Genomic DNA, 15384 nt, shown 5'->3' with positions numbered 1-15384 from the left:
GGGTGATCGCGGGCGGTCTATTTTGAGCTGCGAGGCGACACATGATCGGCGGAAAGCGGGAGCTGAAGAAGAACCGTCAATGCGAGGGTGTTCCCGCGTTGCGCCGGTAGCGAGTGCTGGACCGGAACTCGGAGGGCTGTACGGCAATGAAATGGGTATTAGAAAAGATGTGGAAGGTGAGCTATAATTGTTTATCACTCGTCTTGAGGATTAACTTCCTGGATACCTTGGTAGTCCTAGTCCATTTGAAGAAATGCTCAGGCGGCCTTATCCAATAGGAATTCAGATGATTCATGACGCTGATAAAGTTCCCTGCAGTCACTAAGGCGGAGCGAAATCGATGGCTACCTGCCGAGGCAGGTATGGATGGACGAATGTTAGATTTGAGGATTCATTGCAAGATAGAAGATCAAAAATCCCCGACACGCACTGGCCTGCAATTTAAAGACAGCCTAGGTACCTGCCTACCTATACGCAGAAGAGGTTGTACAGAAGCTGGGGGCGCTGCATGCACAGGTACTTGCCGGGCCTGCGAAATCGGCGATCCGACCAACTACCTACCCGCAAGTTAATTCGGATCTGAGACGTTGATTCGGATCAGAGCAGTGACCTGGCCCTGACTCCTGCATACTAATTTGTAGACTCGACGAGTAGGTGGGGTCTGTGACGCTTGGTGAAGATGCGGGTCTGTCGAAGCCAAGGTCCTGTTGAATGTGTGAGGTTGTGTGGGTACCTCGGGAGGTAAGCGGGAAAAACCCCTCACAGCCACCAGGTACGATACGGCGGGGGTCCACGAAAAAATGGGGGTTTCTCTTTACAGCAATCAAACTGTCAGACATTTGGAGAACGCTTCAGAGCACTCAGTTCCAGTGACCTGACTTGCAGTGCACTAAGACCCTTGTTGCAAAGTACCTCTACCTTTGGCTGTTGGATTCCCAACAAGTCCTCTCCTGTCATGATGAAAGCGCCCGAGAGGGCTCCCCAACCCAGGATTTTGTACAGAAGGGCCGGCGATTAGATAGCCGTTGACACCAGACACGTCCCAATGATCGAACTTGCGGGCCACGCCAAACCGATGGAGATCGGAAACTTTAACTAAAGGAAGCCCAAGACCATCAAGCCGAGTGGAATGAACCAGCCACCCAGAGGCCAAGCCCCAACAGACAATGAAGCTCACGTACCTAGTTTTGGCGTGGCGCAGGTACGGGGCGCCTTGCGGTCTGGTGTCCCCGGTAGCAGAGAAGGTGTTCCCGATACCGTGACCAGGAGACCTGCGCGAGTCGCCCTGATAGACTTTCTCAATGGCGTGACTAGATGAATTAAGGGTAGTGTTCCTGGGGAGCAGAGGGGTCGGTATTCTCCCCTGTAATAACTCACATAACCAAAATGCTCTTGTTGGGAATCGGGGATACCGCTAAAAGTCAAACTAAAGGACAAAAAAAATAAGGCGGGCAAGGAGAACTCGTAGGCGCAGCATATACGGGCAAGCAAGGAGGGTATCAGATGGCGTTCAGTTTCTACCTATGGAGGCCGCGATCAATGGTCCTTTGCAACACACCACCAAGCTGTGGAATGATACCGGCCAATCCTGTTACCCGTACCATTCTTTTGGGTTCACTGTGATTCGCGGTTTATGTCTAGGTAGGGACCTAAGTAGAGGCTCTCTCACGTCAAGGATAAAGGAAGTGTTCGTTTCAGAACTGCAGTTAACCCCCGATCCCCACGAGCAGCGGTGCTACCTGACCCGCCGCATAGATCTGGCGAGTACAAGACATATGAGGACAATGCAGGTATTCCCCAAGTATAAAAGACCGCGCGGGAGATCCGGATGATCCAGCAGCCACAAGAAGAAGGCGGACCAAAGCGGCATCCCAATAATAGCCGCGAGCGTCTGGACGGTGCGGATGCTCATGTACAACATCTGTACCAGCTCTTTGTTGGCCAGGGCACTTGTGGCGAAGGAGCGCAGGGCATCGGATAGGCCCATGCCCGTGGCGGCGATAGCGACACCCACCGCATAGATTACCAGTGACGGCGCCGTGGCGATAACTAGAGTGCCCACAATGCTGGCCAGCAGACTGGCCACGATGACCCAAAAGTCGACGACCTCCTTGGCGCGCAGACGCGGGTAGAGGACAAACTTCGTCAGCACGGGCAGGGCGAGGAGGGTTACAGCCGAAACGATCTGCTCCATGGCCGTAACCTTGGCGACGTTGGAGAGGCCGGTGTGGAAGGTGCCCGACGCCCACTGCGGCGTGACTAGGGAGATGCACATAGCCAACGTGGACCCAAAGTACAGCAACATGACCCGGCGCGTGAACGGATGGCGTATTGTCTGCATAACGAGCTCGATAGAATAGCGGAGGTCGACCGTCACGGTGCGCAGGAGGGCGTGCAGCACGGTCGGTGCTGGCCCCTCCGGTGGCTTGTGTGCTTCGATATCACCGCTCGGTCCTCCCGTTGGGGAGGAAGAAACACTGGGCGGCACCGACGTCGCCGGGGCGTCGGCCGGCATCAGGGAACTACGTTCCTCTACCGAACCATCATCCGTGTCGTCGATCCGATCCGCGGCGGGGTCGTCGGACGGAAAGAGGGCAATGAGCGGTATTAACGCGACGTAGACGGCGACGATCAAGCCGCAGGTGATGAAGGCGTTGATGTCGAGGAGGCTGGCGCCGATAAATGAACCGAGCGACATAGTCCCGATCAGGATCGCGGTGAGGAGGTTGAAGGTGGCCATCCTAACAGGGTCGCACCTTTGGTTAGTGCGAGCGGGGTGACAAATGATGTGTACTCACATGCCATCCTCGCGCGCGCTCTCGCACGACGTAGAGGTAGAGGAGAATCTCGCGCATGGGCACGCCACCACCGAACAAGTCGAAGAAGCCGGAGAGAAGCACCCAGCGGACATTGATAGTGTTGTGGAAGTAGACTAGCAAGCGATGTGGCTGTCAGCAGGCTTGCGACCCTGACGCGGCGAAAGAGGAGGGGCACCTACACACACTGGCATACCACGCCATGCGCAGCGCAAAACTGGTTGTGTTGATGAAAAGAACATTCCTCTTGCCCACCACAGACGCCAGCCGGGTGTATATGGGGCCAACAAGGAAGCAGGTAATGAGAATGGAGAAGTCGAGCAAGGCGGAGAGGAAGGCGACTTGTGACTGCAGCGGCTCCGCCTTGCACATGGCCTCGGGGACGTCGCCATCGGGGCCCACGATGTTAGGGTCGTGCGCAGTGTAGAAAGCGCGACAGAGGGCCTGCTCGATGAGAAAGGTCTGCGATGCCTTGGTCATGGCAACGCCGAGGCCGTCGAGCGCCATGGCCAGCATGGCGCACACGGACACCCGGGTGCGCGTCGACGCCATGGTTTGACGCGCCTGGCGTGGTGGTGGAGAAGGAGAGGACTCTTCGGGTCCAAGTAGGAATTCTTCGGTCGATGATGAACGCCCAAACGCTACGGCACGGCGCGAGCGGGGCATGTGGGAATAACGGCAAAAAGTGGAGCAAGCGCCCGATCCCGTTTCATGGAGAGGGGTTAGGTCGCGAGGATGAAAAAGATGAAATCCGAGCGGAAGTGATCGAGGAAATCGGTAAGGTATGGGGCGGAATGGAAGTCATGGAGGAAGGTCCTCCGGGATCATGAGGCATTTGAGCCAAGTCAGGAGGATCAAGAGTCATTCGCGAGGTAAGATCGATGGAACCACAAGGACACAAAGGGCGCTGAGGTCGGGGGGGGGTAATTAGGTACCTAAAGCGGGAAGACAGACCTGGAAGTTTGAAACGGGCGGTGCCTTCGGGAGCTGCCACCTACTCATCGGGCCTGCGAAATCGACATCCGACGACCCGCCAAGGCGGCTAGTCGGGGACGTTGAATCGGATCAGAGACGTTGGATCGGAACGGTGAATCAGATCAACGGCGCAGTGACTTTAATTTCTTAGCGAATCCCGCCAAAATTAAAGTCCTCTTTGCCGAATCAATAACCCCGACAAATGCAAGCCAAGACCTTAATGGCTGTACCGCTTCACCTTTGCCGCAATTGATGCTCATATCGGTTATCTATAGCTTGGCATGCATGTACTCAAAACATTCATTTAAGGGGAGTACTTTGGGCTCCATATAAATTAGTATGGAGGATCAGGTCACCGCTCTGCTGCTGGGTAACCCTGGGCCCCAAAACCTGAGCCCGTTGCTGGTCCTGCAGATCAGGCAGCTTAGCAGGGATCCAGCTATGTGGGTGCTTGTGTCAGACGTCACCCGCTGTGGTCGGGCGCTCACCGGTCGCCGCTTGGGGCGTTTCTCCACGCGAATTCCCTGGATAAAGGTGGGGCACGCAGGGTTCTGCGCAAGCCACGTGGGCTCAAGGCTTGGGATCACATGGAAGCGCTGGATCATCAACGGTCCAGCGGGCCACCATCGATGATGGAAACATTTGCTCCACCTTAGGCTAGAGAAATCACGCCGGGAAAATTTGACCGGTTAGCGTTTCGGCCATTTTTCAGTCAAAGGGAAGAATCGTGAGATTATGTTGCGGCCTTGTTAAGGTATTTCGAGATACCATATCCACTCAGTCGATTCGTCAAAGGGAAGCGACTGTGATCGCGTGCATAAAAACCCCATGCGCACAACAAACCGCCGTGTTTTGACCATGCCCCCAAATTTTCCACTTCAACAGCCTGGTGCGGGGCATGTTGCAACAGGAAATTGATGTAGCTACCTCACGAATTGCGCAGAATCGGCCCCTTCGAATGGGGAAGGCGCACTTCGCTGGCGAACATGGCAAGAGCGACTGAGCGAGTCTTCTCCACATGTGTTCACCACTTTTTCCCGACCTTTACACCAACACTGCGAGTAGTCTGCGCAAAAAAGTCAAGTCCTCTGGCCGAAGGAACTCGGCACTTGCCGGGCGCGTTGCAGGTCGCGTGAGGTGGCCGACTCGAGATGCATTGGCGACGATCGGCTGAATGGGGTTGCTCTAGAAAGAAAGCATCCTCGGCGCACGCAGAATCGGGAAGTTCGAAATGGGACTGTTTTGACGGATAGGCGACGTCCACAGTTGGGAGTGGATGTGCTCGTGACCAACAGCATACCGGTTTCGCCGAAAGAGGGGCAAACAGAAAAGGTGTTGGATGGGTAACGGCGGACCGAGTTCGACGAGAGAGAACAAACGACCACTGGGTACCTACATGGAGGCGGAGAGATTCATCCGCAAGCTCTTGTTCTGGGCCTTCCCGAGGGCCTTAGCGATGCCTTTCTTTACCGGCTCGCCTCCCACATCCGTGGGAATGTGAAACGACGCTGGCCATAGGCCAGCGCCGACCGGATGCACTTTGTGTACACTTCTCGCGCTTTGGCTAGCCCCATTACCCATGGCATGAGTAAATATAGGTACCTGGTAACGGTTCTTATGCCCTTCTAGATCACGAGTTTATAAGCTGATCAGTTCGGTGTCAAGATCTGCGGTGTCATCACTATGATAGAAACAAATGCAGTGAATGGACTGTGAGTTGGTCTGAGGTGCGCCTAGTTGATCTATAGGACTCACTTCTCTCTCCACTGTCCGGGGAAGGAAAAAGCCAATCTATAACTTCATATATTCTCTATCGCGCTATGAAAGATAGATAGCGTCCACCAACCGTCAAAAGATGGAAAGGAGTATCACCCATCGCTAGTTGCAGGAAGTCCCTCAAAGAAAAACGGCACCGACGCCAGCGCCAGTGAGCCCGGCAACAAGCAGGCCAACGTCAAGACTCATGAGTGCGCTGGCACCGGAGTGCGGACGACGGTCGCAGGTGGGGCCTGGGCAGCCGCTGCTGGACTGGCTGCCGCTGCTGCCGCCGCGAGAACCGCCAGCGCCGCTGCTGTGGCTACCGCCAGCACCGCCAGCACCGGCAGCACCGGCACCGCCCCCGCGCCTCTTCTCTAGGTCTTGGTCGTAACCATCGCCGGGGGTAGTGGTGTTCTTCTCGTTATGTCCGTCGTGACGCGCAACAACGTCGGAAACGTCCGGGCTGGCGTTCGGCAGTTTGGCCGCGGTTGCGACGGCAAGGAGGGAGACGAGGACGGTGGTGTACTTCATTCTGATCGTTTTTGGGTATGTTACGGCTTTAAGGTAGGTATGAGGCTCTTTTATGAGACGAATTGATATGGTCTGGTTTTTTTTGGTTGCTGGTGTGCTGTGCTGTAGTGAATGTGGTCTGGAGTTGTAATTGAGTTTATTCAACAAAGGTGGAAAGGCACGGCTGATTTATACTTTTGATTTATGACCATCCCGGCATTTATCATAAGTTGAAGGCATCCATCGTGCTGCGTTCGGACCATGAAGCGAGCATTAGGATGGGTGCGGGCATGCGTTGAAACAACCGGCCAGAGGGCGGGCAACGGCGACACTCCCATCGGTGATTGGGGTGCAATCTGGGTTCTCTAAGGCAAGTGGTTTGATAATACCCTCTAGGATTCCCAAGTAGCCCTGGGGGCTGGCCGTTTTAGGTGATGCCTAGCGCCGGCCCGGGCCAGGCCCTAGAACACCGCAACACCAGGCCGGTTTGGAGATCCTGATCGCCTACCTAGATAATAATCGGCGCTACAAGTCCCCTTACTATTGCGAAAATTGTTTTTAAATATTTGGTGCGTCACGATACTACGTATTTCCTATCGCAGGCTTCTACGACCCTCGCTTCCGTTGTAGAGCTCGCTGAAACGCCGGCCGGAGAGGACTCAGGTGCGGTATGGGGCCCGATGTTTCGATGAGACCCGTTCCTCGGCCCCGCACCGAAGCAACAGCGGTCCTCAACACAGGAAATACGGTGCCAAGTATCAAACGTCAAATTTGTTTCCGATCTTTGCAAACATTGATTTATTACAACGATGACGCTAAATACACCAAGCCGTGCCAATAGCCAAATCAAATGTACCTAATTGCTATAATCGATAGTTAACGCTAATAGAACTGTCACGGATATGCCGACGGGCGGAACCACAGGCCAGTCGCTAAACAAACCAATCAGGGAACCCACATGAGTGGCTCAGTGAGCTCAGTAGGAGGGTACAACTGAGCACACTGAGCACCTTTGTAGGAGCCAGCCAATCATGACCCAGGAATGGGAGAAATAGCTCAGTGAGCTCAGTTGGAGGGTACAACTGAGCACACTGAGCACACAGGACTTAGATAGGTATATAGTCACTCGTTCTGGAGAGCTCTGGGAGTTCTCCAGTTAGCAATCACAACTACAGTTCGCTACAAGCACGGAAGCCTACTGTTGAGACAAGCCTTTGTTGTGCACCTTTTGGCTGCACCGAACCTAAGCACCCTTGAGAGATTACCTTCAACCGAAGATGAACCCTAACAGGACAGGGTCCTGAAGTAGGTTCGTCACAAGAACCCTCACCTCTGCTCGGCTAGGCAAGTCATCTGTAACTACCTACCTACTTAGCTAAGATACCTTCAATAGCTACCGGCGGTGAAAATAATTGGCTCAAGAAACCCAAAAGTATCGTCTAGCATCTGTTGAGAATAATTCAACTAAAGCCCTAGCTGCGAAGGTAGTCGATGCAGCGGGATTAACTGGGTTTCGCTTTACTCACTATATCCCGTCCTCTCATATACCTGAAGCTGAGACTACGGTAGCATCTTGGAGACCAACACTACGCGAACTTCGTACGGTATACCGTTATCCGAATTGCCGTAACGAATTGAAACCGGCACCTTTTCTCTCTCATGGGTGGCAGTAGCTACGGCCCACTCCCGAAGTTGCTTCGCCATCAACTTCTTTAAGACTACCTAGGTACCGCTATCCGCTCAACGGTTACGGAGTCCGTCTGTTGAATAAGCTTCTCAGAATTGTAACGTAACCTTACTGATATTGTTGCCCAAGTCAATGCGAAAGAGTCCCGGCACCGCCCCTATGATAAAATCCTTGTTGCTTGCGCCCCAAAAACTATCTATAAATCCCTCCAATAGCACCTTGCCTGGAGTCTTGGGATGCGCCTCGTGGCTTATACTGCAGCGTATATTAGACCCGATCTATACGAACCCCTTCTACTATGTCCGTATAAATGCGCCTGCGTTGCGGACGAGGAGCAACTGGCTACCGCTTATACTAGCCGCGGCGAACCAGAATAGTACGGGCTTCGTCTATAGTACCTGTTAAAGGACGCTAATGGTATCCCTCACGAAAGTGTCGAAGGTTACTTCGCCCGTGGCCGGGGTGGCTGACTCGCTGTTGCTGAAGCCGCGGCGGTCGGGGTCGATGATAGGGAAGCGGTAGGCTTCGGACAGCAATACGATCAGCTGGTCGTACATACCAGAAGACATGGGTTTTCCATGGAGGAAGACAGGGTCAACGGCTGGCGGTCGATAGTGGTTGCGGGTTGGTAGGGAGAAGAGGATGGAGTACATGTATAGTAGCGGTAGAAAAGCCTGGCGCCATCAACGTCCGACTAGAAAATGGGCATATTGGTAATTTGCTTCTTCTGATTCAATCAGAAATACTTACCAAGCGTACGGTTTCATTCTAAAGCCCCAGTGGCCTCGATCTCTCGCCTCGTCGAGAGCCCACCTTAGCTTTCTCCAGCCCAAAGCGCGGGAAACCACTCGGCCGCACGCTCGAAGACATCAACATAGATGACCCGACGCGTTGGAGTCACTCCACAGGGGAGTTAGAGGAATGCGACGTGAGTATCCGGCACGGATCCACGGTGTTCGACTGAGCTGGGCTCTCTGATGATTCTCTCGGTAACAGTTGGTATTAGCGGCAACGCTGCCGATATGGCGACTGTCATCTCATCTGGTAATCTTACCCAGAAAGATAGACAGGAGAGAAGGAGAAGAAGAAGGAGAGAGAGGTCCTCTCCCACGAGCTCGTCGATGCAACGTCCCGTGCTTATTCGAGGCCGCGGGACGCGGGCCAGGGAGAGGATCACGCCCGGGGCCCCCTCCATATGCCAGAAAGCATACGCCCTGTATCCGGGCCAACGTACTCGAGCAGCATATCTGCTGTAGAAAGATGTAGGCTGGTAGGGTGGACGGCGTAGCGTGAGAGGGTCTGGTACCCGAAAAAGTAGCGGAGGTGGTATCGGATTGTGAGCCAGAAACGAACGTAAAACGGCATTCGTGGCTCATGTGTAAACTATGAGAAGACGAGGTCAGCGGGAAAGACGAAGCCGGTGGCGCAAAGCCTAAGCGACCTACATAGCGATATTCAGAGAAGCTAAAGCCATATAGGTGCGGTATACGGACGTCGGGCACCAGTCTTACATCCATGCGTTCGTCCCTACTTCGCCAACATTTTTTGCGCCGATGGTCACCGAAATAGTTAGGTACCCGGGATGCACGTACGTATTGGGCCGGTCTTGGATTATCTTGCATACTCCAGGTATGTTCGCCGACATCTTTCAAATTCTCCACCGGTTACCATAAAGTAGAGCCTTCAGTTACCGCCCCCTGGGTACGTTATTCGACGGCTTAGAAAATCACTGAAGGCATAAAAGGGTGCATATGAGGGGTTCCAGTTCTCGATTACTTGGACAATTGTGATGTTGATTTTGGCTTGATGCCTTGGATGGCGACCAATCCCTGCTTTTTGGTCTACATTCTGACCTAAAAGAACCGACGTGTTCACAGAGTCAAGACACTCAATATCCCAGTCACTTGAAGCGACAACCAGCCCATCTAAGTAAACTGCGAGAAGAACTCCCACGAGTTTGCCGGTGCAAACGGATACGACTGGCCCTGGTTGACCTGCGAGGGATTGTGGTCGCCGTTGTGGATCACCCAGGTAACGGGGAAGCCCTCCTTGCATCCCTTGTACTCGGTCTTGACCGAGTTGCCGCCATTGGGCTGGGGCTCCGACGAAAGAGGCGTGCAGCCGTTGTTCTTGACGAAGCGGTCGCGCAGCTGGCGGCCCATGGCCACGTTGAGGACCGAGTCGGAGGTGCCGTGCTGCGCGTAGTAGGCGACGGGCGAGGTGCCGCCCTGGCAGCCGCTGAGCTCGGCGCCCGAGAGCACGGCGACGGCGCGGATCATGTCGGGCCGCGAGCACGCCAGGCTGTAGGACATGCCGCCGCCCCAGCTGAAGCCGGTGGCGAAGCGCAGCTTGGTGTCGACGCAGAGGTCGGCCTCGATCGTCTTGACCATCTGGTCGAAGAAGGTGGTGTCCTCGCCGCCGTTGTTGGCCCAGCCCGAGTTGAGCCCGTTGGGGACCACGAAGATGGCGCTGTTGTTGGCCAGAGGCGGCAGGCCGTAGTAGGGAACCACGCCGCCGGCGTTGGGGTTCTCGCCTTGCACGATCTTGGTGGCGCTGCCGCCACGTTGGTGCCACAGGAAGACTAGGCGGTAAGGGTGGTTCTGGTCGTAGTTGTCGGGGAGCTTCATGATGTACTCGCGCTGCTTGCCGTTGACCTGCATCGTGTACTGCTGGCTCTTGATGGTGGGGGTCTTGCCACAGCCGGCTGATGACTCGGCAATGACGGCGCCAGCCCAAGCCAGGGCGAGCATGGCCGCAGCCGCCAAGTTGCGTGTTCCGAGCATTGTTGGTCTCAGGGGGGGATCAGGTGAACGAGATGGATGTATGTTAGGCTCTGGGGTTGTCGTTAAGCTAGGAGATCCTCGGAGGTTTTGTACTCCAACAAACGGGACAGAGTTAGTAAACAATCCGGAATGTTCTCCGACGGTTGAAATGCCGAAAGCGACGTTGATCCCCAGAAGCCTGATACCCTATAACCCCTTGCATTGATCCACACGGCTGCACGGAGGAGTGGACTTGGGAGAAAGCAGCAGCAGATGCGCGCGAATCGGGTAAAACCCACACAATGGGAACTGGAACAACGCCGATCCGCAATCAATTCGATACTCCGGGGTACGTCTCCCAAAACCATGGCCGAGGCGCACGAATCGGGTTGAATTTATAACGAGTGCCAAGTTGTTCGATCTCGGAAACGTTGACCCTGTGTTATGGTTCGGATGTTTTAGTCTTGATACCATTGGTGGCTGGAATAGTTGGACGCCTTGTTCAGACCACTTTCAAGTTCAACATCATATTAGGTCGTCGATCTGCCGACTACGCAAGTATGAGGCTGAGAACACTGAGCCCATAGGCCAGTCAAACGGACCCTATCTCTCCGGGTTCTCGTGTGCACATCGACCAGCTAGTCCTTTCCCCTGGAGCACTTCCGGACTATCAGATATGCCTTCATACAACCAAGTTGGTTTTCTCAACTGCCGTGCTATCATCTGCCGTTTATACCGGCCGAGGTCATATTATGTGGGAAGCCACCACCACTCTGGGGATTGGGGAATACCTAGGTAGGTACGTAAGATAAAGGGGGAGTTTGGTCCGCTAGTTGTAACTGTCGCCCCTGGCAATCAACAAGACTCAAATATATTCAGCCTAGTTTCATTCATTCACGCTTTACGCTCCAAAATAGGCTCAGCTTGGCCCTTACAATAGCTATCCCACAAATTCTGTAATTTATTGATATTTTCCCCGCCTGAAGGTATCCTCCCGGGTAGAGGCGATGCCCGAAGAGGGCAAGCGACCCCTCAGGGAAAAGCACTGTCTTTATTCCCTTTGTAGGGGTGCAGTGAGATCCTCGCTGTTGATGCCTTCCAGAAAAAAAAACCGATATTGTGGTTGTTGAAGACTACACCAGCTCCTGAGGGCCTTGAGGCCCTAACTACGACCGTCAGCGTTTTGCTAAACAAAGACGTAGTATGAAGGAGGTCAAGTGGCCGCAACAAACTAGTGTGGCAGGCCCACCATAAGATGCTCGCGCCTTCGATATCTAAACCTCTGTGTTAGTAACATAGGTATTGTGGAACTACCGGGTCAGGAAAGGTGGCGCAAGCGCTGCGGCAGAGCACTTCTCGGTGTGCCGCACCCGAGTAACAACTACAAGCTCTTGCGCGCCGGGCCCTTTTCCTTCTTTCCAGGAGCGGTACCCATGGACATGCCCCTCTTCTTCTTGCTCACGACGGTGATCCACCCCGCCGTGCCACCCTCCTCGTCCTCAACTGCTTCCTCGTACCCCTGTCGATTCTCTTTATCTTGGTCCAAAGCTCCGTCATGCGATTGATCACCTAGGCGCTCCGTCTCTGCGATCTTCTAGATACGGGTAGATGGGAGCGCCGCGACCATCTCGTCCAGGGCTCTGAGAGAATCGGGGCTGAGGGCCCAAGGGCCGCTGCTCTCTTCCCGCATGACCTTGATCGGCACCGTGAACAAGCTCAAGCTGATGTAGGATTCCCGCGGCCATACCCGCCCACCGGCCAGAGTGAGCTGCATTCCGTTGTCGGGGTGCGGTGGGGCAGGGGCCAGCGGGATCTGGCGGCTGCGAAAGTCGGCCTGGTGTTGGAACTTGCCGACGAGGGATTCGCCCTCTTTGAAGGATGTGATCTGGAATAAAATGTTAACTGCTGGCCAATGATACCATACGAAAGAGGCGGGGTTCGTCACATACCAGGAAAACATTTACCATGGTTTGGTTTGACTTGTTGTAAATTAGGACCGGATGGTCGAAGATCTGCAGCGGGAGGTGCTGGACAAGCCGCTTCTTGTTTATGAATCGCATTCCGGGCAGCCATACAATTGCGCCGCGGGCGACGTCGTCGGGGACTGGGCGACGCTGTGGTTTGGCGGGCTTGCCGGGTTTGGGAGCATCCTCGGCTTGGGTGAGACTGTCGGATTCGGTTTGCGACTCCATCGCGATTAACAGGAACTAAAGGGCTATCAGTATTATTGTCAGAACCTCCACAGGACCGATAACTTAACAGGCGACGGTACATTTGTAAGTATGGACAGTGGTGAGGGGTGTTGGTTAAGACTTCAGTTCGTTGGGAGGATGGTTGCGTCTTGGGCTTATATGGGCGGGAAAGTAACTGCGAGGCGGGCAAGGATTGAAGACGCGTATAGTTCATCGGGATCGAAAACATGAACCCTATTCTTCATGATGTAAACAGGGCTGAGGGAAGGCATGACGTCAAGAACAAGTGGCATGTTTATAAGCTGGCGTCGTCGGTTCTGGTATTGATAGGTAAGGTAGGTAAGATATCCTATCGGCCATAGGCTGCACCAAATATAGCGGAGCCCTTCGTTGGATAGCCCGCTTTGGTCCTAAAGGTTGTTCCTGGGTTGTTTTGGGTGGCGGGTACAAGCACGGCTAAAAATAGGCATGAACGGACTTGAATTAGTACGGGGTGTGGGATGTAGAAAAGGCTGTAAGTCTCTGAGTTGACAAATCCATAAAGTTTTGGTGGGGAGGTGAATACCGACCCGTGTACCTAGGTAAACAAATAAATAAACAAACTCCTGACTCCAGGTTATATTTCAGGGTATTGATACATGGGATGAAATGATGCACACAGATTCGACAGCAACAAATACACCCTGTCCAGATAATTCATTCAACCTCCCATACAAGGGAGACATCATAATGGTAACCTGAAGCCGCTGAGAATGGCTTTGCTTCACAAGTTCCGTTGGCTTCGACTTTGTTACTTTTTACTGATATGGATTCTGGGTGTTCGAATAAGGTGTCAAGTGATAGCACAAGATTAACCTTGGTGCTGTCAAGGGAAGACTCTACATGTAATTACCTAGGCCGCTTGTCACCTGGTTCATCGACCACGGACGGCTCTAACATAGGGACGACTAATAGATAGGCATGCGCCTCGGTCCCTGAAGTAGGCGCGTATCATTTGCGAGAAGCGCGACGGTGTTTTCTCTTCTCCTTTTACCCCTCCGACCAAGGTCTAGCAAACCATTAGGCTTAAGGAAGCGCGCAGCCACAAATGCTGTCCAACGAGGACCCAAGGTATATATACCACTTCCCCACTGAGCGCATCTGGATGCAGACTAGGCCTCGAGTTGACGAGGTAGCCAACACAAGTTCACCGCTCCGGCTAGGAGAAATGGTCACAGGCTCCGCCCTCCTTCGCATTCCTGGCTGTTTTGGGGTTGTACATCGCTGGACTGGAGTTCGGGCGCTATATTCCCCGGCCGACTTAGATCCTTTTCCCCGCTAGCGCATGGCGCATGGCGGACGTTTGGTCGGGGGCAGAAACGGCGGAGCAAAGGCCAGGCAGGTCGTTGGTCGTGGGCCACGCGACCCGCTGCTCACCAAAGAGTCCCTCTGCCACTTGACTAGGCCACGCGTTACCCCGAGAAACATCGAAGATACCTATATGATATGTCGGGATCAAGTGAGGGCCACGAGGCAGCACGGCGTGCTCTGCACCAAAGAACAAATGTTTGTTATTTGTACCAGGTGTAGGCGACGGGGTTCTCGCGTGGACATGCAGGAGGATGCTAGCGATTCTGGTGGGCCTTATGCATGTCAGAAGCCGCGCGGTTGGCACGATGCAGACAGAAAATGCGGAAACAATCTCATCCTGTTGGCGTCTGGGACAGGCCCTTTGTTCATCAGCCCCGGGCTCTCTGCCAGGCTCACTGACTTACCCCTGGCAAAGGTTACGGCTGATGAGCGATGTCGGACATGGGTAGGGACATGTAGAGCGAAGGTTCAGGGAGGCGTCCCTGGAGAAGGAATCCTGGGAATTGGCGACATGGGACGGTCAGTTGTGGGTTGTGGCTTTAGCTCACTTAATAGTCTTCCGAAAAGGTGTCAAAAGCGGCTCGGAGTTCACGGCGGCGGCCTCTTGAGGGTCGATTGGCCGGCTTCATCCCAACCCGATTTTAACAATTTTCCCCTGCGCCCCAAAGCTTCGCCACCCCACACCACGAAAGAGGCCCCCACCACATGGCCCTGGGCCAATGACACTGGCGCCGGCGTGCCGATGGCGCCTGACTTGAGCTCGCGGTCGGACAACGCGCGTGCCGGTGGGAAATTGCGCGGCGTCGTCCGAAAAAACCATGAGTGAAAGAAAAAGGGAGCAACAGCGTGACGTGTGAGACCTCCCATCCAAAAAGATATATATCTTGGCTTAGTCCCTGCGTTGTTGAGCTTTGCAATACGATATACCTCATTCAAGTTATTTTTGGCCTCGGGCTGCAGATGCCAACCTCGACCAAATCCAATCTCTGTTCCTCACCTCATGCATTCAGCCCCCCATTTTTCACAACCTCCCCCGTTTCAACCTCCTACTCAGGGGGTCTCAACCACCACCGCTGAGGTGACCGCCATCAACTACCAATCTTATCACGAAACTCCACAACACTCAGAACTACCAAGTATATCAAATCGCCAAAAAAGGTTTATTTGTTGGGCCTTGTCGGTGTGGGTGGTGGGTTTGTGAGTCCTGAAACGACACCAGATTTTGGTTGTGCAAGGGGGAGCGAGATTGCGGGGAGCTTCTTTGGGTCTGTGGCTGACAGCCTGACGTGCCCAGCAGAAAGGAAAACCACAATCCAATGGATACGGTACAGTTC

General features: G+C 54.0%; 5 protein-coding genes across 5 annotated transcripts; 1 reads left to right on the top strand and 4 right to left on the bottom strand.

Annotated features, from left to right (window-relative positions):
• Window positions 1-914: 914 nt before the first annotated feature.
• On the bottom strand, window positions 915-3482 carry CHGG_10053 (uncharacterized protein; the record flags this gene model as incomplete). Its single annotated transcript, XM_001227979.1, has 4 exons — window positions 915-924; window positions 1182-1310; window positions 1860-2741; window positions 3013-3482. 4 exons carry the CDS (start codon window positions 3480-3482, stop codon window positions 915-917), a joined length of 1491 nt encoding a protein of 496 aa, XP_001227980.1.
• A 1701-nt stretch (window positions 3483-5183) lies between these two features.
• Window positions 5184-6080, bottom strand: CHGG_10052 (uncharacterized protein; the record flags this gene model as incomplete). Its single annotated transcript, XM_001227978.1, has 2 exons — window positions 5184-5416; window positions 5705-6080. The coding sequence occupies 2 exons, from the start codon at window positions 6078-6080 to the stop codon at window positions 5184-5186; spliced, it is 609 nt and encodes a 202-aa protein (XP_001227979.1).
• A 3591-nt stretch (window positions 6081-9671) lies between these two features.
• Window positions 9672-10529, bottom strand: CHGG_10051 (uncharacterized protein; the record flags this gene model as incomplete). Its single annotated transcript, XM_001227977.1, has 1 exon — window positions 9672-10529. The coding sequence occupies one exon, from the start codon at window positions 10527-10529 to the stop codon at window positions 9672-9674; it is 858 nt and encodes a 285-aa protein (XP_001227978.1).
• A 1573-nt stretch (window positions 10530-12102) lies between these two features.
• Window positions 12103-12700, bottom strand: CHGG_10050 (uncharacterized protein; the record flags this gene model as incomplete). Its single annotated transcript, XM_001227976.1, has 2 exons — window positions 12103-12393; window positions 12458-12700. The coding sequence occupies 2 exons, from the start codon at window positions 12698-12700 to the stop codon at window positions 12103-12105; spliced, it is 534 nt and encodes a 177-aa protein (XP_001227977.1).
• Window positions 12701-14243: 1543 nt separating this feature from the next.
• Window positions 14244-15132, top strand: CHGG_10049 (uncharacterized protein; the record flags this gene model as incomplete). The annotated part of the gene is made up of 2 exons (XM_001227975.1): window positions 14244-14569; window positions 14988-15132. The coding sequence occupies 2 exons, from the start codon at window positions 14244-14246 to the stop codon at window positions 15130-15132; spliced, it is 471 nt and encodes a 156-aa protein (XP_001227976.1).
• Between the last annotated feature and the right edge of the window lie 252 nt (window positions 15133-15384).

The sequence above is a fragment of the Chaetomium globosum genome, genomic scaffold (assembly GCF_000143365.1).
Source record: "Chaetomium globosum CBS 148.51 scaffold_7 genomic scaffold, whole genome shotgun sequence".
NCBI classification, from domain to species: domain Eukaryota; kingdom Fungi; phylum Ascomycota; class Sordariomycetes; order Sordariales; family Chaetomiaceae; genus Chaetomium; species Chaetomium globosum.
The sequence above is the reverse complement of the archived record's forward strand: the minus strand, read 5'-3'. Positions and strand labels throughout refer to the sequence as shown.